Source organism: Rhipicephalus sanguineus, chromosome 10, assembly GCF_013339695.2.
Source record: "Rhipicephalus sanguineus isolate Rsan-2018 chromosome 10, BIME_Rsan_1.4, whole genome shotgun sequence".
In the NCBI taxonomy this organism is placed as follows: Eukaryota; Metazoa; Arthropoda; class Arachnida; order Ixodida; family Ixodidae; genus Rhipicephalus; species Rhipicephalus sanguineus.
The window spans coordinates 85672659-85695817 of record NC_051185.1 but is presented as its reverse complement, the minus strand read 5'-3'; the positions used below and the strand labels follow the sequence as shown (position 1 = coordinate 85695817).

At 47.9% G+C, this 23159-nt stretch overlaps 1 protein-coding gene across 1 annotated transcript in view; it reads right to left on the bottom strand.

The window, feature by feature from the left end:
- The window catches only part of LOC119372206 (P protein-like), a 48537-nt gene that overhangs the window by 24855 nt on the left and 523 nt on the right, over positions 1-23159 (bottom strand). Inside the window, 3 exon segments of the mRNA XM_037642683.2 lie at positions 655-901; positions 4077-4158; positions 9224-9512. Coding sequence (XP_037498611.1) covers positions 655-901; positions 4077-4158; positions 9224-9512 — 618 coding nt within the window.

Sequence of the window (23159 nt, the reverse complement as noted above, 5' to 3'; positions counted from 1 at the left end):
CATCGTGAGACGTGACGACGTCGTCCTGATGACGTCTCAGACCATACATTTACGCAGCAGGCGACGTCACTTATCGCTACGACTCTTTCCTGTTTATGACATCACGATGTCGTCGTAATGACTTTTTCATACACGATTTTCACGATCTGTAGCGTCATGTGAGGCAAAATGACGTGTGATTTGACGTCATCGCTTGGTCGTTGAAGGTCACGTGGATGTTTTGTGAGGAGCTCGCCAAGTCGAGGAATTACACTTAAGGTCTGACGAAGGGGAGCGCCAACACAGCCGCCTAAGGCTCTCGCCTTAGTAAGTTACGTTCGTTCACACGAAGCTCAATATACTCTGAAATTGCTTCAGAAGTATTGGGCTAGCCACACTCGTTACTACTGATCTGATGCACAGAAGTCCTGCGAAAGCTCTCAAGATCAATTTGCCCTTACGCAGCCACCTCCCAGCCGCTCATTAGCCGATATGGTAGAACAATGGCACAGGTAAGTCTAACGCTCTTAGGCAATCTAAATCACGGCATAAAAAAGTGAAGAAAGATCTTCAGAACGCCGTCGCTTAAGAACGGGTTACGAGCCTCTCGCTTGACCGCAAATCATCAGGCGCTGAAAGGCAAAAGAATTGAAAACGATTAACGCGTTTACTCACTGATATTCCGTCACAATAAACTCCTCTTTGACGACGAAGCTGATCTCAGCGATGGCATCTGCGGTCGTCGCCGTTGGAATGCGCATGATCTGCGAAAGTTTCGACAGTGACCCGCTGGAAGTGCCGTTGGTGTCGGTTACCAGGGTAACAGTCGTGAAGACGTCCGTCATGTTGGCGAGAGAACGATGCAGAAAGGGGCCTCTCAACGACAGTTGAACGGGAGATTGCCAGTCGTCCAGATGAATTCCTGGTGCGGCCAAGTATGTGAGGGACTATAGTAAAGGAAATACTCAGTGCTTCTTGGATCGACGTAAACTTAAGACAGCATGTCTCAGGCGGTACTGTACCAAAGTTGTATTAGTAACAGCAATATTTGCTTAATAGAAACGAGGAATACAGAGATAAATGCCTAAATTGGCACCGCATTGGTGCTCTGGCTCCCGTGGATAGTGACAGAACGCCACTGAACATGTAGTTAAGTTGTTCAACAGGATATAAAGAAGGTAACGGGTTCCTGCAAGTCTCGCATAGCAACTTACAAGTTGAGGACAATGCAATAAACGTGTATGCAATAGAATATATTTCAAGACCATTACTACAAAACAGAAACAATTGCATTTTTTGGTGGTTCCGTTGCTGTCGTAATCAAGTATTCAGGCTGGATGGCGTATATGTGAAGTCTCGTAGTAAACAAAAAACATGGTTGATCCTTCCGCATAGGAATCGGAACAACACGAAAGTAGAGCGTGCCTTACGGAAGTAACTGAACGTTTACTGTACATTGATTTTACCGAGTTTACTGTAAATCAGGAAAACGACACGCCGATGCCGACTGTCTTTCTCGGTCTCCTGTTAAGACAGCAGCCCAAGACGACGACGGCACGGCCTTTTTGGGAGTCGTTGACACTGCCGCTTTTTCACAACAGCAGCGGGACGATCCTGAACTGCTACCGCTTATTCATTACCTGGAAGGACGAACCAGTAGCGTGCCGAAATTATTCGCAAGGGGGCTGACGTCGTACTACTTGCGCAATGACGTATTTTATAAGAAGAACTTCTCACCTACCGGCAGCAGCTACTTACTCGTCGTTCCCTCGTCGCTTCGACGTGAGGTTCTACACGCCTGCCACAACGAACCGAGCGTTGGTCACTTGGGCTACACCCGGACATTGGCGAGGATTCGGCAATACTATTACTGGCCGAGACTTTCTGCGGCCGTAAAAACTTACGTGCAGACATGTCTCGATTGCCAGCGTCGCAAACCGCCATCCGTCAAGCCAGCCGGTCTGTTGCAGCCTGTCCAAGTGCCGACAACACCATTTGCACAAATCGGCATGGATTTTCTGGGCCCCTTCCCAACGTCTGCTACCGGAAATAGGTGCCTAATCGTCGTCACAGATTACCTCACCCGGTACGCCGAGACGGGCGCTTTGCGACGGGCAACAGCACATGAAGCGGCGCGATTTTTTATCGAAGCCATCGTTTTAAGGCACGGTGCTCCTGCAGTAGTTATCACCGACAGAGGTACTGCGTTCATGGCCGAGCTTTTGGACACCGTTTTTCGACTAAGTGGTACCGCTAACAGGAAAACAACGGCGTATCATCCCCAGACGAACGGGTTGACTGAACGTCTCAATAGGACCCTGGCTGACATGATAAGCATGTACGTAGATGTAGAGCACAAGAACTGGGACGACATTCTACCCTACGTCACGTTCGCGTACAATACGGCACGTCAGGAGACCACTCGGAAGACACCCTTCAGTCTTGTTTACGGCCGTGAAGTTACGACAACATTAGACGCAATGCTCCCTCACGAAAACGATGGCAATGAGATGGACGCTGAAGAGTTTACACAGCGAGCAGAAGAAGCTAGAAAACTTGCCCGGTTGCGAACCACCCAACAACAAGGCTATGACGCCAGACAGTACAATCTCCGACACAGACCCGTCACATACAAAGTGGGCGACAAAGTGTGGGTCTGGACATCTATTCGTCGGCGTGGACTCTCCGAAAAGCTATTGCGAAGATACTTCGGACCTTACACAGTTATCCGACGCATCAGTGAGGTCTACTACGATGTTGTTCCGGACGGCTCTCAGAGTTCAAAGCGCCGAAAACATTCGCCAGAAATTGTTCACGGGCTTCGGATGAAGCCATACTTGCAGTGACTAACTGCGCAGTTTCTTTTTTTTTTACCTTGCTTTCTGAACGTTGAACATCGGGGCGATGTTTATTTTTAAAGGGGGAATAATGCCGCGCGTATGTGCCAGTGGCGACGGCAACGAAGCAGCGCGAGTGTTTTTGGCCCATCGCGGGGACGAAGAAGACGTGGCAGTTTCTCTGAATGATAAAGCGTGTTTGCCTGTCGTTCTCCGTGTCCTCGTCGATCCCACGTCGTTACAATATTAAGTAAGTGAGAAACAAGATACGAGTATGAGACACGCCATATCGGGAGTCTCCTGTTTAAGTGACCAAATGGCTTTCTAAAAAAAGAGCACTCAGGGGAAAATGGAAGCCTGAGATTAAAAAAAATTGCAGTGGCTTAGCTCGGCTATGCCAGGATATACGTAGCGTCAGCAAAGGTTGAGCTGATTATTCTTAGCTTTCCAGATTGTCTCGGATTATTAGCCTTCTGTTCATTCTTCGTACGCTGAACCGCTAATTGCCAGGCAACTACTTCGGGATCCGATTACATAGCTTCCCGGCTCTTCTGCGCCGTCGAGCAGCATTTGCGCTCTCCTCCATGGCGTTACCCACCTTCAAACGCCAGTCAGAGGCGCTATCAAGCGGCCCCAGCGCAGTGTCAGACGGCGACTGCACAGCGAAGGCGAATAGCTGCGCGCGCGCCGGCGCTACTGTGTCTATGGCTACGACGTCACTCCTCTCGAATGCAGCGCAAACCAGCAGCGGCGACCCGCGCGCGGCTGGCGGAGTCTGCGTGCGCGCCTGCGCCAGCGTGTCTGCCGCGCCTACGACGCCACTGTCGGAGAGCGCGTGAGATGCCAGCTCCGGTGACCCAGCTGTGTGACACCACTGATCCTCGCGCATGCGCAGCACTGCTCATGACCATCCACGCGAAATCGGCTCCGGCTAGGCAAGTGTAGCTAACGCAACAAAATTCGTAAACAGGGCTTGTTTGCTGGAGCCGACGTTTCGACAAGCTGACTTTTGAAGGCTGTAACTGCTTTGCAGTTGCAGCCTTGAAGGCTCCGCTTGTCCAAAGGTCGGCTCAGATGACTTTCTGTAACGTTTACGCGGACAAGTCTAAGCACGCGGACATTTCGCCTTTCGCGCCCATTGAAATGCGAATGTCGTCGCGAGAAATCGAATCTCCGCCCTGGCGCTGAACAAGCCACACCCATAGCAGATTACCTATATTTGCATCTAAGGAAAATCGAGAGTTCTGGTCGAAAGGATACGGTGCGATCCACTGCCACTTGTGACGTTGAACTTGCTGCCCTTGGTGTCTTCGTCCGCTTCAGGAAATATGCCCATCAGGACCTGAAAACGAGAGGTTGTTACAATGATATTGTTTCGTCCATCTGACACTTCTCAGCCACCTTCACTGCCATATCAGTTGAATATTTCGTCAAAGCTTTAACCATTTCACGCACTGAAACTGCCGAGTTTAGACAATGGTTATGCTCGTTTCTGTGGACTGACACGCAGGTGATTCTGGCCTTCGTAAAACATTCGGCGGTGATATGCTTCGCGTTGTATTGTCATAAAACGGTTATGAGCTTTACCTCCCTGCGTTGTCTATCATCGCTATAAAATCACTGCACGTTCTGTATTGCCGTGAAAGGCGAATATGTTTGCCCTATAGGTTTATACTCGAAGCATGATCGCTAACTTTAGACCAATACCTTAAAAAGATGTTCGAGCGAAAGCTCCCAAAGCCTCAAGCCAGTGCTCCTTCTGACTTCAAGTTAATTAGGAATGAGTGCTTGTTGGTTTGAGAGAGCTCACAGGTGAAGACCTTTCACTACGTTGAAGTACGTGTGACTTGCATTTATCGAGGAGTTGAATGCTTAGACTGTCGAACAGGCCCTGCACGGTGAAATTGACCGTCTTAACCCCTCCACTGCTTATGACGAGCTGAGCTCGTCATGAGAAATTGTCACTTTTTTTGCTTATGACGCGCTGTGTTCGTCATGGCTCTTCACCAATGTTTCATAGGGCTTTTCAAGAGCCCAGCTCGACAAATGGTTTTTTCCTATTTGAAATATAGATGGCAGCACGAGTTCCGTTATTGGCGCTTTTAATGAATGAGAGTCTGCTGACTAAACGGCGAAATGCACGCCTTTCGTCTCCCGCGCGTTATAAACGAACATGGCGCAGTGCCGTGCTTTGAACGCTACCACAAAGATGGTAGTCTCATTTAGTTCGTAGCATACTATCGAGGAATACTACATTTTGTCCACGAAAGTCAAATGGAACCGATACTTTCTGGAGTTGCGGAAACTGCTGTCGGAATGCCCATCACATGCCCCAGGTATGGGGTACTACTAGACCCGCAGCCAGGAGGGGGGGGGGTGTCTATGGTCTGCTAAAATTGAAAAGTTGCAAAACTAGCGTGCACCGGAATCCCACCTGGAGAGGATGGTCGCGTTTCATGACGCGCGCTGGCTTAGCTCCTTGCGCCTTTGTCATTCCTCCTGCGTAGCTTCCAGCGTGCTCGTCGGGACGAGAGAAGAGAAAAAGCGCTTGAAGCGTACGACAAATCCCTGTAACACCGCTCGCTCCTGACGAACTCCAAAAACTTTTGCAGTGATTTATTCATGAGGTCATTACCTCTGACACTGATATTTGATGATTATGTGGAAAGGTGTTTCAAGGCCCCTTTCAGCTTGTTCGACGTATGAGCAAAGCTTTTTTACGGTATCAAAATCTGACTGACAATGGTAAGACAGCAGAAGTTACGCATCACTTTTGCTGCATTTCTTGTTTCTACTACATTACTACCTTAGCACGTTGCGAGCACTGAAATAAAAAGAGACAAATGAAATACAAAAAAAATGTCATGCTTTCTCTGAAAAAATCCGCATGCATCGCGTAGATTTGTGCTACAAACGAGTAAACACCGCTTTTCCCTTTCATAACACTTTCTCCAGCTGGCGGCATTGCGCTGAAATGAGTAGCCAAATTATGTGGAAAACTAACGTTACAGTGTCTCACAAAAGGTCGTAACCTCGCTACGTACAACGTTTAGTGAAACAAGAGAATTATCCCCTACGTGGACTTTCAGAGCTAACTGCAAGCTAGCTCCATTGCATAATGAAAACTCGCAAGGTACCTTATGCACGTACCTAAGACGACTGCAAGGCAAAAGTCTTCTTTTTTTTCTCAGTCGATGTACTGATACTGTCCCGCCAACCTCCGAAAGCTTTCTGTGTCTAGCGTGGTTTTACACTGCCTCCGGGATCGGAGGCACCTAACGCTGTTTTGCACTGCCTCCGTCATCGGACCACCTTTGACCAAGCTACGATGTCATGCGGTGACGTCATCATGTGACTTCATGGGATGAGACGTCGTGATGGCGTCATAGCGACGTCGCAAACATTGTGAGATCAAGATGACGTCACATGATGACGTCAACACGCCATGATGTCTTGCGTTACATGTGTTGACGACAGCGACGCGGGACGCGGGTCAATTTTCGCGTTTGATGAGGCATGTAAGGCTTTCGCCTTAAAAATTTGCGACACCCTTTCGCTGAAAAAATGAGCCTTACAAATATGTTTCGTGCAGTACCATGAAAATATTAGACTAAATGATTCGCGCCTCTAACTTTGCGCGACGTTGACAAAGCCTAATCTGACCGTGCATTATACTACGGTTTAGGCGATGCAAGTCTCAAGCGAAGTTCTATGCCTCCTTAAATTTTCTTGCCTCTTTTTGTGTTTTGTTTGTCCTATTTGTATATAGCGGCGTTTTACTTTTCCATCCCAACGGTGGTCCTCGGTGGAATTTAATAATAAACAACGAGCGATGTTTATTTTTCTAGCGCACTTCCTCAGTATGACACGCACCCCGTGTCAGTATTCACAACCGTGCATGCCTTGGAGCATGGTTGCGGATGCTCAAATACTGCATGAACACATTCAATGGTTTTTACACTTAATGCGAAGAGATATTACAAGGATTTCGCTGAAAGCGACCCCCCCCCCTTCCATGAAGTATGTTTGGTTACCCATAATTGGATTACACATCGAGCCTGCCAATTATCTGAATGCTACTCTTCGTCTTTGTTAGCATCGCGGAAGTTTCGTTATGATTAAGGCTGTGTGAGAATTCACGGTGCGATTTGGCATCGCTAAATTCTGGCCAGGAACACCAATAGTGCATTAACGAACCACCCGCTGCCTACAAGAAAGCAGCAGGCCAAGGATGTCAACTGTAGGAAGTAATATAATGTGGATTACAGCTGACGTAATTTTTTTACGTAATATGGGACATTACTAAGTACTCAGGTAGCCCTATGCTGTCTGCAGATGTTTCGTAAACATAGTCGTTGACTTGATGATGACTCCCAATTATGGCATTACTTACCGGTTTCCGGATTCGTAGCGCATGCAGACAAATGGCATTCCTTTTTTCTAGTCACGTTGCCTTGGGTTTCTTAATGTTTTTATAATGTCCTGTCATAAGAGAGTCCCTCAGGGTGGTACCTACAAATCATGTTTTCTTTATCGCAGAACCTGTAAACACACCACCTTTTTATCATTACTTAGCGTTATATCGTTTCATTAGCTGCAATAGAATTATTACTAGAGGCACTTAAGTTAATACTTCTTTTAGCGACTGGTCTTTTTCCGATCGAGCAGTTCAGTGTGCTCCTTTAACAACGTTACAAAGTACTTGACTACACGTTTCAACTATTCGTCCTATTTGTCTGTGCGTTGCTTGTGTCTACGTTTTTAACGCGATGACGTTGAAGGGCTCGTTTCGCTGAAGTTCCGGCGGTGACGGCGGCGTTCTTAGTTGTGAGCGAAAAATGGGCGCTGGTAATTCAGCGAAAATTCGAGACAGATGCAAATAAATAAAAATGATCCGTCTGAATGAGAATCGAACCCAGGCCTTCTGCGTGCAAGCATGTGTTCTACCACAGAGGCACGCCAGTGCTCGAAACTGCTTCGCAGACTGGATCGGATAAAGCTTTCCAGAAAAACGCTTTAAGAATGTCATTTACTATCGCGCTCAGTATGAGTTACATCATGCGAGCGCGTGACAGAGCGCTCTGCAAGGTTGTACAGTGGCGCCGATCATGGCATATTTTCTAGTTATCGGGAGAGTGTTTGGCTGCTCCTGCGAGAGCACATCGCCCCTACTCGCTTGCTTTCACCCTCAAAGTTGTCATTTTCGGAGCTGATATGACCACACGGCAAAACGAGGGCGAGGGTAAAGGCAAGTGGAGGCGATGCGCGCTCCAAGGGACAGCCAAACTCTCTCCCGAGAACTCGAAAATATTCCATAATCTGCGCCACTGTGCAACCTTGCAGAGCGCTCGGCCACGCGCTCGCGTGATGTAGCTCATACTGAGCGCGATAGCACTAGAAGTCTCCTTAAAGCATATAAAGTTGCGTGGGAGAATCGCACCTGGCGTCAAAACATGCGCAACGAGCGGGTGGTTGAAAGCTGCCCACCCCTTAGAAGGTGTGCAGCTGGGGCCTCGCTTCTCCGTAGAATGACGAATAATGGCTTAGTAGGTGATTCCCAACTTCACAAAAATTGTGATTTATGGCGTAGTGGGAACCTTTCTAGTATACTTTTATTGTAGCCCCAGAGAGCTTGACGGGCTCTAGAAACGCCGCTCTTCCAGCTTTCGCTGTGACTGTGCTGCGGTTTCAGCGCAGGCCTGGCGTTTTCTTTTTGGTTCGTTGGACAAGGAGCGATTTGCCAAACAGCTACGCTGCTAACAAAACACCAAGGCGGAGCAATCGCCTGCATATTTCGCAAGGCTAGATCCGCCTGCAACATACAACATCCTCCTCGCCAGCGTTACTTTGAGCACATAGCCCTGAACACGTCACGTTGAACACGTTACTTCGACGCGGCTACAGTTAGAGAGGTACCGTGAAAGTTTACCTTGAAACTGTTCCTTGGAAAAAAGAACTCGCAGCATCCCTTATGCATTCGCCTATAAGACGACTCGCAGGCGAAAGCCGTCTTTTTCTTCTCAGTCGATGTAGTGTTTCTGCCGCGCCACCCTCTGGAAGCTTTCTGCGCGCCTAACGTTATTTTGCTCTGACTGCAGGGTCAGAGGCATTGCAAACTTTCTGCACTTCACCTGGTTTTGCATTGCCTCCGTGATCAGCCCACTATTGACCAAAGGACGATGCCATGTGGTGAGGTCAGCAGGTGATGTCACATTACGTGACGTCACAAAATTTGGCGATCTGTGACGTCATGTCGAAGTCATATGGGGACGTCAACACGTGATTTTCTTTTTTGCATGATCACTCGTGTGGACGCCACCGACGGTCAATTTTCGTGTTTTGTGAGGCATCTGTCGGTTTCTGCTTCACAAGTAGTAATAGTAAAAGCTCTTCGGAAGCCACCTCACCACAGCAGCAAGGAGGGCGACCACGAGGAATGACTTCATGAAAATGTGGCCCGCTTCCTTGATCTTTCTGCAACCCCCGAGACCGCAGGAGAAGAAGCCAACAGTTCCCTTTTTCGATGGCGGGCAGAACGGGTCCAACAGCTCGTCATCGCTGAGACAGGATGACGGTGAGCCGCTGGGCAAGCGACATCGCATCGACGTCGGCAGCGGAGGCGGGCCACCTTGACTCAGCGGAGTCTTCTCGTCCGACGACGTAGAGCCGCCGCCAGCCGCCGCCTCTGGGCTAATGCTGCACATCAAAAAACATGAAGGCCGCAATTGGTGAACATTGCAAGAAAACACTGAAATATAGTCAGTGTGCCTTATTCAGGTCCCTAAGACGACTCGAACACCAAACCACCTTCTCAGTCTCGTTGAAATGCAGCGCTAAGACAGGACGAAGGACGAACAAACCACGACATTGTTTAACAAGCAAACGTGTTATATTCTCCACTCAGCTAATATATACCATCTACTATATCAATGAAAGAAGCGAAAAAACAAAAAAAATGAAGGCTTGTGTTATTGAGATAGTGGTGGAGTGTATACATGCTGAGTGGAAAAATAAAACGTTTAGTTGCTGTAGTCAGCGCCGTGGTTTGTCCTTCCCGTCTTCCTAGCGCTGTTATCTATCTATCTATCTATCTATCTATCTATCTATCTATCTATCTATCTATCTATCTATCTATCTATCATCTATCTATATCTATCTCTATCTATCTATCTATCTATCTATCTATCTAGCTATCTATCTATCTATCATCTATCTATCTATCTATCTATCTATCTATCTATCTATCTATTCTATCTATCTATCTATCTATCTATCTATCTATCTTCTATCTATCTATCTATCTATAGATCTATCTATCTATCTATCTATCTATCTATCTATCTATCTATCTATCTATCTATCTATCTATCTATCTATCCGCCTACGACTTCGTGCTCTCCTGGTCGCTTGGTTAATAGAATGTGCACCAAAATTGGTATGGCGTAACATGACTGTGTGACAAACATAAATGACAAGTCATAACACGAAAATCATGACACGAATGTCATCTACAGCATGATATACATGCTACGCTCATGGTGCGCTGGCGGACGTTTCGCTAGACTGATATACACCAAAATTGGTATATTGTGACGTGACCGCGTGACGAACATAAATAACACTAGTTAACATGAAAATCATGACACGCATGTCATGTACAGCATGACTTACGTGCCACGCTGATGGTGCGCTGGCGGCCGTTTCGCTAGCTTTATATACAACAAAATTGGCATCTTGCGATGTGACCATGTGACGAACATAAATAACACGAGTTATCATGAAAATCATGACACGCATGTCATGTACAGCATGACTTACGTGCCACGCTCATGGTGCGCTGGCAGCCGTTTCGCTAGCTTGATATACACCAATATTGGTCTCTTCCGACGTGACCGTGTGACGAACATAAATAACACGAGTTATCATGAAAATCATGACACGCATGTCATGTACAGCATGACTTACGTGCCACGCTCATGGTGCGCTGGCAGCCGTTTCGCTAGCTTGATATACACCAATATTGGTCTCTTCCGACGTGACCGTGTGACGAACATAAATAACATGAGTTATCATGAAAATCATGACACGCATGTCATCGCTGTTTTCTACTCGTAATCATGAACCAAGAAGCCGAAATGCGTACTGCTTCTCAGTCGATTGCATCGACACCCCTAGCCGCTGAAAGCTTTCTGCGCCCAACGTGGTTTCGCACTGCCTCCGGGAACGGAGGCATTGAAAGTTTCGTTCACTTCACGTGGTTTTGCAGTGCCTCCGAGATCAGCGCAGCTTTGGCCAACGGGGATGCCATGTGGTTACGCCATCACGTGGTGATTTTGGCGTCACTCGTGTTGACGCCGCCGACGCCCGCTTCTCGCTTTTTATGAGGCATCTAAGGCCTCATAAAATACACGCAACATCGATACTCGCAACAGGATGAGACACGCGTCCGCTGCAGCAAAAAACTTTGATTATATACTCAGTTCGTATTGCGGAATACCAGAATATTGACTCAATAAAATGCGTCGCCGCTATCTATTCCCTACAGTCTCCGAGTTTTAGAACGCTTGCACCTATTCAGTGGTCAGCGGTAGAGATAAGAGACCTTGGGGCACCGGTTAAAAAAAAAACAAAAAAACACAGGGAAGTTATGGATGTAGCAGGAGTTTTTAACGACACAGGTAAATAAAAAATGAAGGCTTCCATCCAGAGAAAAAGAATCGTTGAAATATAGCCAAACGCTCAGCTACGATAGGTGAACTGGCACATTATAAAATGTAATTTATCAAGGTGCATGTTTGGGCTAGTTGGTACTCCATTTGAACATCTAAATACATTATAAAATGTATTATAATGGCCATTATTACCATTCTTTAGAGGGGATATGACGCCAATTGTGAACACCTAAACCAAGTTTTCTTTAGGGCTGCGCACGAGTTCCTTTACGCTAATATTGCGCTTTTTTAACGAAATCGGAAGTCCTTCAAAACAAAAAGAACCCACAAGGTCCTTTATGCGTTCGCCTAAGATGGCTGGAAGGCGAAAGCCATCTTTTTGTTAGTCGGAGCATTGATCATACCCCACCCCGTCAGAAAGCTGTGTGCAATTAACGTGATTTTGCACTGCCTCCAGGATCGCAGGCATTGCAAGCTTTTTGCAGCTCACCTGGTTTAGCACTGCCTTCGTGATCGGTCCACCTTTGACCGAGTGACGATGTCGTGTGCTGACGCTACATTGTGACGGCCCGTGATTTGACGTCAGTGATGTCACTTTGACGTCGCAAATTTTGGCAATTTGTGCAGTCATAATGAGGTTATATGGTGACGTCATGACGTGGTGATTTTCTTGCGTCACTCGTGTTGACGCCGCCTAGAAGGGACGCCGACGGTCAATTTTTGGTGTTTCATGACGCATCCGAGGCTTCGCTTCAGATGCGTCAGATCTACTCACGGCGCTCAAAGCGCCTAGATTACTACGTTTTTAGTCCGAGAATAATCGTGACTGTCCAGAGACTTTAGGGTTATTCGTGGTTTAAAGCGGAGGGCTCCCGCCTAACTTGGAGAACTCGTGTTGTTTAACCCATATATGCCCAGTGTCCTACATATAGGACGCTTCTTTGATGCCCTCTAACATCGCTATATCTTTAGCTGATGACTAGCGCCACCTACAGCACATCAAGCATGCCTCATTCTGAACATGTGCAAAGCTAGACATTGCTTGCTTTTCATGCTGCCACGTGCCGACCGCTTTCTCCGGGCAAACGCGTACTTTGTATGAAAAACGTCATGGAGAGGCAGAAGTGCAATATCTGCGTGCACGTGAAATGTTTCAAGGCTTACGACATCCACACGTAGCACCCCTAATGCCCAGTGTCCTATATGTATAGGACGGCTTGAAAAACAGTGTTGCGTTTACTTGGCAGTAAATAAAGAACTTGTGCATTCTCTTGAGGGCATAAGTACACTTTAAGTGTAAAAAAATGTTTTGTCATTTTAACACGAAAGCGTCTCATGCCGGGATCCACCACGGTTGCACTGACGCATTTCCGTCACGGATATGTCGTTGTAAAATATAAAGACTAACATATGGCAAAGAAAAAACTAAGAAAAAGTTCCGTCACCGGGAGTCGAACTTACGACCTCTCGATCGCCAGCGCGCAGCGCGAAACGACTCCGCCACAGACGACATGTTCTCTGCTATGCTAACGGTGAGCTATTTATGTACTCCATTTGCCGGCGGCTGTACTCAGAGATCGGCGGTACAGCGTGTTTTCGTTATCACTAGCGAGATGGCACGAAGGGCTCGAAGAGCGCGCTTCAAAAGTCGTCCCCCAGGCGGATTAGCGCGCGCCTCGACAGGGCGTGGTCGCTCGTGCGGGCGCTTATCTCATGATCTCGGTGGTTTGTACGTCTTGTGCTCTGCCTGCAAGTTTCCGTTGAGAGCACGAAGGTCACCTCGCTCACTGCAGCGGCCGCGTTTGCGAAAGGAGAGCGCTGCTCACACAGAAATAAGTTACAACTGTGACAGTTCGCGCTCATCCTGTGTATGTTCGTTCCGCGCGTTCTTTCTGCTTGAGCAGCGCATTGCAAGTATCGAGCGGCTTGCCGTTCTTCGCGTAACATTACAATATGATGCTGTAGCATTCATTCCTTCGCTCTTGGGGCGAAAGAATGCACAACAAACGCTCAACTAAGTCTGTGAAGACACGTTTCACATTCGTGTTATACCGATTCCTATGACAGAGGGATCAGCCATGTTTTTGTTCTGAGTTTGGGCATATATGGGTTAAGGTCAGTGCGACGTAGGGTTACAGAATTTTTTTTATGCACGCCCGTGTTCGAATGCCTGACATGGATAAAACAATAGGGTGCAAGACTTGCCGCCGACATACCACCATTGGATGTTTCGTAAGAGCGTAACGTATGCCTTAAGGAAGTTTTACCATTAAATATTCGGTAAATCCCACGCATTGGGGGAATCAGTTTCATGCGAAGCAGTCAGCGACTAGCTGTATATGCTCCCATTTTTTTGCACCAAGCCTTGTAGCAAGCCTCGTTTTTTTTTTCTGATCGCAGAAAGGCCGCATGAAAGAACGAGAAAGGCCGACCGACATTTGTTAAAGATCGATAGCTTAACGAGAATGAACACTGATAGCTAGAGCTACCTTGCATGGAATGAAGCGCAACGATGAATGCGCAGAGTAGTATGCGCATAAAGCACGGACAGCAAAGTACATTTTAACACAGTACAATATTAACGCTAAAAACGCCACCCCTGCTCGGAACACGCAGCGCAGTCCCAGCAAAGGCTGGATGCGTGACTTTTCTAGAGCCCCTTGTAAACTCCCTTGAGGCGATCACGGCAAGTACAGCTGCAAGCTATCCACTACGCCATATGCAATATATATCACCATCCTAAGAAGAAGGGATAAGTCCACTCTGCCATTATTCGTCATTCTTAAGAGAAACGAGGAACCCACTACGCGCCTCGAAGGGATCTTGTGCACTTTTTTGATGACGCATGTGGCTGATGACTGCGAATCATGGTAGAGCCCTTTGTAATGAGCAGGTATTTTTAAACCACCCACACGTTAAGCAATTCGCATTGTGTGTCGCATGGCGTTGTTTTACTCTTCTACAACGCTATATTCCGGGCCCGACATGACGCATGTATACGCGCCTTTTGCGAGGCACTTTCGAGCGCCGGCGTGGCTCCGTGGTACAATAGCAATACCACGCACAGGACCATGGCTGAAGTCCCACTCGATCCATGGTTTTCTTTTTTTAAATCGAAGAATTTCTTAGCAAACCAAAGGCACATTGATCACTATCCACCCACCCATCCATCCATCCATCCACCTACGTCTGGGTGCTCTCATGATCGCCTCCTTAAGTTGGCTGTAGACCAAGACGCGCATAGGAGGGTAAGAGGGTTTTACAATATATGGCTGTTGTCATGACATCAATAACATGAAAATGCTGTTGTGTACATCGACAACACTTTTCATCGAGACACCTGTGGCACATACCCGTTAACCACGGGCCGCCGTATGCGGGTATGTACCACAGGTGATTGACAGCTTGTATCTGCCCAGGAACGGCGACAAAAGCCATTGGTAACAAATGAGAGAGCGTTAAGAAAAACAGACATCTGCACCGTTCACCCGATGAATGCAAAAAAATAAAATAGGCCGCGTATATGTGTGCTTCGCTGCAAATGTCGTCTAAAGACGATAGAAGAGGCGCTGCGTGAGATATGGACGCCATCTGGCAATACGTCGGGAAACATGAGTGCTGTGTTCCGGGCTGGTAGTCCCGGCGCAGCAGCAGGCGAAGACCGGCGGTGACCAACGCGACCGGTGGGGACGCCAGCGAGCCCGAACACGCGGTTTGGCGCGAAGCGCCGAAGCAGAAGAAACGTCCGCACTCAACGAGTACTCTCCACACACTTATTTACACGTCGCCTGGGTAAAACAGGAATGCCAGACCGGCACCCCATGGCATTCGTACATTGCAATACTGAACCGAAACCGAAACACAACAATGAGCTCGTGCAGAGGGCACGGAGGAAGGAGAGTTTCAGCGCAGTCGCATTTTCAGCGCAGCTTAAGAAACTAGGATCTCTAGAATTACTTATCTATGTATTTTCTATTAAGGGGACAGGGTGAGCAAAAATATTTAAAAAAATATTTTATTCTTTTTGCGCAATTTGAAATCTGCGGCCTTTTCTGAACCAGAATCAGTCATTTGGTTGTTCCAGCGCGACTTTTTTTGTGTAAAAATGACATATTTCGGAACCTCTGCGGCAGCCTGCCACGTCCTTCCTTACGCTTCGCTGAATGCACACGTGGGCAGCTAAAAACGCGCCAAAATCAAGGCGACTAATTGTTTGACAAGTTTAGTGGTAATGCGATTTGGTCTGGAAACAAGTGCTTCATCAGCCGAGTCCATGTTTAGCCGCAGCCGAAAGCACTTTGCGCGCGTTTTTTTTTTTTTTGCGCGTGTTTGCGCGCGTTGTTCGCAATGTGCTCTGTTTTCGGTTTTCAACCTGGTGTGATGCCACGATCGAAGAAGGTGCTTAGGAAACGTCGCTTTTGAGGCACTCACATATTTACACATGGCCAACGGATACAAATCCACCCCACGGCCTTTGCCCGAAGGACGCCGACACCTGATGCAAATTCAACGAAGCCCACTTGATTGGTGAACCATACGTTCAGAAAGAACACCTTCCAGCATCTGTTCTTGAGGCTGTGAAGCCAATTGATCAGCAACTTGCTAATCCTGAATTACTTTCTAAATGCCTCCATGGGAAAACTCAAAACCCCAACGAGTCGTACAACAATGTCGTGTGGGAACCCCTTTCAAAAAACGGGTTTCTCGGACACCAAACATCGAAAATATGCACTCTTGATGCTGTGTTCACTTTTAATGGTGGTAATATAGCCCGTCTGAATGTACTGAACACCATTGGAATCTCAGCAGGGCGCTAGACAGTGCAGGGCCTACGCACCCTTGACCTGCGTCGACAATACTTCACTGACAGGGCTGCACAGCAGGCGACAAAGAAGGCTCGCCAGGCAGGACGCCTCAACACAAAAAGAATTGATATTGGTGATGAGTATCTGGCTGGTGCCTATTGAAAGTGTCCTTCAATTGGCGGTTATTTTGTGGTACTTTTGAAATAAAGCAGATTTTCCACTTTAAACGCGATTATCTCAAAACATGCTTTTTTGTACTTCTGTTCCTTTATCTCAGAAACCGCCGTATCTAGGAACACAAATTTCGGCCAGTATTTAGAGAACGTGCTAGGGCATATACTGAAGCAGAATGATTCTTGTGTGAGGAAGTGCTTTTCCGCAACACGACATCCAATACCTATTACAGAGTAATAATGAAGTACGTGATATAAACAAATTTACAAAATGCTAACATTTAAATTTTCAGTGCTAAATATGCTTCAGTAAGAAGAAGAAAGGCTTATCATTACAATGATAGCAAAAGAATAACTAACTTTTATGGTTATCTAGAAAAAGGTACATAAACTTCGCCTAAAATACATGGCGGGTATATGGCTCACCCTGTTCCCTTAAAGGAACACACCACCTAATACTTAACTAGTGATCTTGCGCCTCAGATACGCGTTAATATTTGCTTTTTGATCAACAATGTACACAAGTATGAACCTAGTCAGCCGTTCAAGATGGCTGGCCCTTGAGCAAGTGGTTCAACTTTGGCCGGGTGGCTGAATCGAGTGACATGCAGACAAACACAAAGACAGACAGACAGACAGACAGACAGACAGACAGACAGACAGACAGACAGACAGACAGACAGACAGACAGACAGACAGACAGACAGACAGACAGACAGACAGACAGACAGACAGACAGACAGACAGACAGACAGACAGACAGACAGACAGACAGACAGACAGACAGACAGACAGACCAAAATTACTTTAAGTTCCCTCGTCTTTAAAGGGACACTAAAGAGAAACAATGAATTGATTTAGATTGATAAAGTGTGCTCGGAAAACTCTTGCAGTTTATTTCACCACCATAGGTTTATTATTAGAGGAGAAAACTAAGTTCAAAGTTTCATTTTTAAATTTCAGGCCAAACTTTGTAATTTGTGACGTAAAAGGTTTCAAAGAGCATTTAACGTACTTTGGCGCCACTGGCTCGACGCAATTTCCACAAACGCGTTATGTCAAGTCTCTGGCCCCCTCAGAGGACAATGTACTTCGATTTAACCGATTAGGAGCTACGAAGGCCCAAGCAGGCGCCGTCAAAAATATGTGACGTCACGGCAAATGGTGCGGGAATTCCAAGGTGGCGTCGCCACCTGTATTTTCTTTTGCGCGTTTTCTCGCTTGATAGGAGTCTTCTCGCTGCAAGCGTGGTGTTTTTGCTATCGTCGAAGACTACTTTACTAATGCGAGAAAAATCGTTTTGCTCCTTAGTGTCCCTTTAAAACAGGATCCCAGCAGGAATCGAACCGAAACATTCTGCGTGGCAGTAACGTATTCCACGACACAGCCACGCGAGGTCATGAAAATGCTTTGGAAAAAGACCCTATGCAGGCGTAACGGCGGTGCAACGTAAATGGTGGTTGCTGTGCTGGCCATTTAATTTTGTAACTAGGCAATAAACATTACACATGTACTCTTATAATACAGGCGTCATGTCGGATTAATGTCAATTGTGGCTCCACTGTTGGCTCCGTTTTGGAAGCACTGCAAGAAACATTACATTTGTATTTTTATGATTCAGCATGCTACATTTAAGCGTTGCTCGACTCCGGAGGAATACGCTAACGAAATGTTCGTATCATATCCACATCGCACCGTAAAGTGCACTTCGTGTAGGCGACGTTCCTGGTAAACCCAGGATGTGAACACAACTACTCCACTTACAAAAACACGCCGATCGACCTTGCAACGCTTGGCTCAAAGCCAAGAAATGCAGCATGGAATAATGTATTGCAGCATGGAATGCACCATGAAATGCATCCAAGAAATGCAGCTTGCTGACTGCTTCGCATGGAACGGATTCCCAAAAGGCGTGGGATCGGCTGAATTTGTTTTGTTGTTTCTCAATGTGCGCGATAGCAGTTACAGACACCAATGGCGGCGGCGGACAATTACGCCACCAAAATCGGCTGTTCTGATCTCATAAGAGCTTTCGGTATAAAAATGGATAAGACGAACCCTAGCTCTTTCACATTATGCTGTAAGTAACTGATGATGCACATACGCGCAGCAACGAACGCTACAACAGTACAAGATGCGTAGTTTCAGCGGCCCCTGTTTGAAAAATTTGTTGCCTTTAACTAATAGTTTGTTGCCTTTAACTAATAGTTTAACCTATACATATTGCGCGCGCGTCGACTGCACGTGTTATTAACGCCTTACATGGGTGACATTATGCGAGACCGACACTAGAATGCGCAGACGCACGAATGAGCGCTTGAGGAAACGTCGTCTGTCACACTGCTGCAGGAATAAAAAACGGAACATTTGCGACAACTCATCGTTATTGCTTGCTACTTTTTTTAAATTCTAGTTTTCTTGCGCATCAAATACGCGTGGTTTCCTTGGCTATATATATAGTAACATGAAAGAAAGCTAAGGAGAACGTACATCGGTAGATCGCGGTTTTTACTCGCACGCATGGTTTTGTTCCCCCCAATTTTGCTTTCCTTCTTTTTATTGCGATAACAATTTATGGGTACTCTCGGCCAGGTGCACTTTGCCCTACAGGGCGTCTTCCCCTGTGCGCGCTGATCTCGTGAGGGGAGTGGTTTGTATGACTCTTGCTTTCACTGCAATATCCGTGCTGAAGTTACAGAGCGTACGAAGGTCACTTCGCTCACTGCAACAGCCGCGTTTGTGAAAGGAGCGCCCTGTTCAAACAGAAAAAAAGCAACAACTGTGACAGCTGTTAGTTCGCGCTCCTGCTGTGTATACATAACCTGCAAGCATTTCACACCGCGGAACTCGGATACAATTTCGGCATGCGCCGCCATCAGCAAGCACATGGCAGCAGACGACACCGAGTCAAGCAGCTCTCTCATTTCCCGTCAACGCCGTACGTCACAATGGCGATTTGTGCGATATTAGATGCGAAGCAGCTTATAGCGGAGTCCAATCCGGTGGTGTGCGGCGTGACCACCCTTACTGCGCATGCGCATCCTCCTCCCTTTCCTCTCCTATCCTACGCTACCCCCTCTCGCGCGCCTCATTCTTTCGTGTCCAACGTCGCGATGAGCGCCCTCCTACGCTCTCCCCCTCTTGCGCGCCTCATTCTCTACTGCGCTACGCCGCGATGAGCACTAGCGCATGCGCGTCCCCTCCACCTATCTCCTCTCCTACGCTTCCCCCTCATGCGCCTGTCGACCGCGTTCCCGGCTCGCCCTGTGATAATGAAAGGCCAGGCTAGAGGGAAGACACGACGCGCGTAGCGTTCTTGTTCGCGTTCCACGACGCTTTGAATGGATGGATGCAGCTTACGGCGCGGGACTTCGCCCCAGTTTATGAACCTGGTGAGCCAGCTCCTAAAAAAGATTACGCCATCTCCCGCTCAATTGAACCATCTCCCTGCTGCTTCGCATCCACACATGGTTCCCTTTAGTGGTAGAAGGTGTAATTTTTGTAGCGTTAGCTACACTTGCCTAGCCTCAGCCGGTTTCGCGTGGCTCATCATGAGCCGTGCTACGCATGCGCGAGGGTGAGTGCGGAGCCGGCATCTCACGCGCTCTCAGCCACCGCCGCTGCTGGTGGCGGAGAGCGAGAGGAGTGACGTCGGCCGGGCAGACAGACTGGCGCCGGCGCGCGCGCCTCGCCGCTGCTGCTCTGCGCATTCGAGAGGGGTGACGTCGTAGCCATGGCGCGCGCAGCTATTCGCCTTCGCTGTGCGCTCGCCGTCTGACAATTCGCTGGTGCCCCCTGATAACCCCTCTGACTGGCGTTTGCAGGTGGGTAACGCCATGGAGAAAGAGATCGCAAATGCTTCTCAACGGTGCAGAACAGCCGAGAAGCTTATGTCATCGGATCCCGAAGTAGTTGCCTGGCGATTAGCGTTTCAGCGTACGAAGAATGAACAGAGAAAGGCTGAACGTGCTGCGGAGACACTGGAGGAAAGGGAGGAACGTCTAGCAAAGCGGCGTCGCCAGGATGCTGAGCGACGTGCCCGACCATCTCTGCAGCAGCAACAACAAGACGCCGTCGATGACGTCAAGGCTCGCCGATCGACTGCCTATACTGTGAAACTTGGCGAAAGCGCCAGTGCGACTCGGACCTTCGAGACGGACTTCGTAAACACGCCGTTTGGATACGTGTGCGACGTGTTTCAAAGATTATGGCACATGAAAGACCTGACGCCGCTAAGTAGTGCCATGCGTGAAACGTTGAGTTTAGTGGCGGCGCCTGAGTGGGGTGAAACCGTGGCGCGGGTTTGTACAACGTGCAAGAACTTTCTCGTTAAGCAGAACATTCCGCTCTTTAGCGTTAATAATGGGTATCGTTACCCGGCCATGCCGCCAGGTTTACTGGTTCTGAACGATGTGGCCGAATGTGTGTCATTAAAGCAGCAGTAAGCATGACAGTCAAGCTAATCCTAGACAATCTGGAAAGTTCAGAATAATCAGCTGAACCTTTGCTAACGCTACGTATATCCTGGCATAGCCGAGCTAAGCCACCGCAATTTTTGACTGCCGCACGAGAAGTGTAAATCAGACAAAAAAAAAAAGGACCAGACGCGGGGACGTACTGTTTGCCAAAGGTGATCGCAAACCCGTGTGACCGCACGAAAGAGCTCTCAGAGAAGCGGAGCACATGGCTTATGCGCGCATAAACAGGAAGGACCTCAAGACATTGAACAACGTTCGTGTCTTCGGGCGTCACTTCATAACAGGCAAGTTATGTTTCCAGATCTCGTGCGAAGTTGTTTCACCCACTACGTGCGACACCATGTACTCGGACACTGCAGACACGGAGGATCCGAGTTCCCCAGTCATCACTGCTTCGCTGCAGGCTGTTTAATGTCGTGAACGATTCTCCTTCGTCATAAGCGCAAGGCAGACGATCAAAACACGCGAACTACGCTAAACAATCAGCCGCACGAACGTAAACACGGCACAGTCACTGAGACGTATGTACTCTGCGATGGCGGAAGAAAGACAGGAACTGACGTCACATGCAAGTTATGTATACCCGTGCTTTCGTCTCCTGCGGCCTTCATGTTTGAGCAACACGATTTAAGTGTCGAGCTGAGACGATTAATAGTTCGCACTCGCCCTGTGTGTGTTCTTTTCGCGCGTCCTTCTCGCTGGAAATTTGGAGCTGCTTTCCCTTCTTCGCGTTACATTACAATTTGTTGCTATCGCATTCATTGCTTCGTCGTTGTGCCTAAATTGACTCTTTATTTAAAGAATAATACAGGGCGTGCATTGTTCTGAAAGGGACAGCGTGGCAGACGATGCTTGCACTAGCGCTGCTTTGTGCGCATGCGCGTACTACTGCTGGACTCGCAGATTATCACTAGCGTAAGGCGCTGATACTGCATGCGGTCGGCGCTCGCGCTGTATAGTTATAAATGCTGGAGGCAGTAAATCGGCTACACGCTATTTCTGACGCGTGTGCAGCGCACTAAATACCTAAAGAAATAGCCTAGACGCGATTACGACAGTTCATTGAACATGGTAGCTGAAACGAGATAAGGAATGAGCGTTTACGATGGCAAACTTTTTGTGTGGCGGAAGAACGGCTGCGGACGTCGATGCAGTCGCACCCGCTACCTTGCGGTAACAGTCTATCGCATGTGTTTGGACCGATAATATTTGCTATGGCCAAGCGTGATAAGATCGCGAAGGCGGACTGCACATGAATATCTTGCTAAAAAAATAGAGGTGGTGGGCGATTGGCAACAAGACCAATGTGAATCAGGCTACACAAGACGGCCCTGCAAAGCAACACTACGTCAGTCGAACATGAAGCGTTATCACTGACATAGCCAAGAACTGACGGCTTCTTTTCATGATGACGGTACGCGCACGAATATGCTGGCGTGGCACTTCGTTAGACGGACCAAAGGCCAACAGAGGAGCAAATATTTGGAAATATTGTGAACGGTTGCTCAGGGACCCTTTTATTGCAGTAAGGCTACGTAATGAGCACAACATTCAGCCTAGAAATCAAAACACACGCGAAAATCTGACTTGATAACGATGATTCCGCCCCCATCGAGACGCGGCTGCCGTGGTCTGTCAAACCCCAGCCCTCGTGCTTAGCGGCGAAGCGCCACAGCTGCTGATGACCATGTAGCGGCGTAACGATCGACCACGAATACAGGAGCGTCCCACCATAGCAACTACACTATGACGGCGGGGTCTTTAAATCCGCACCTGTCAGGAAAACGTGCCAGCCACCACCGAGAGTCTGACCCGCAGCTTCGTTCCCAGCCACACGGCGAAAAGGCAGTTGAGTCACCGCGGCTTCATGAATCTATACCACTGCCGCAGCAGGCTATTGGACACGGTGACGAAGAAATAAGACTACAACGAACCAGAAGAGTACCGCATCAGGATTGTTGGGTACAAATTGATATGAACTGGCTGGGTGGGCGTGAGCGCCGCAGAAGCACTACCAGAAGTTTACAAGGGTAGTTGCGCTTCTATTATCCCTAATGAATCCATAAAAATAATTGTTGGGATATTGCGTTACGAAACCGCGATATAATTATGAGGGAGGCCTAGTGGACGGCTCCGGAAATTTGGACCACATCGGGTTCTATAACGTGCACCTAAATCTAAGTAGTACATGGGCTTCTTGCATTTACGCATCCAT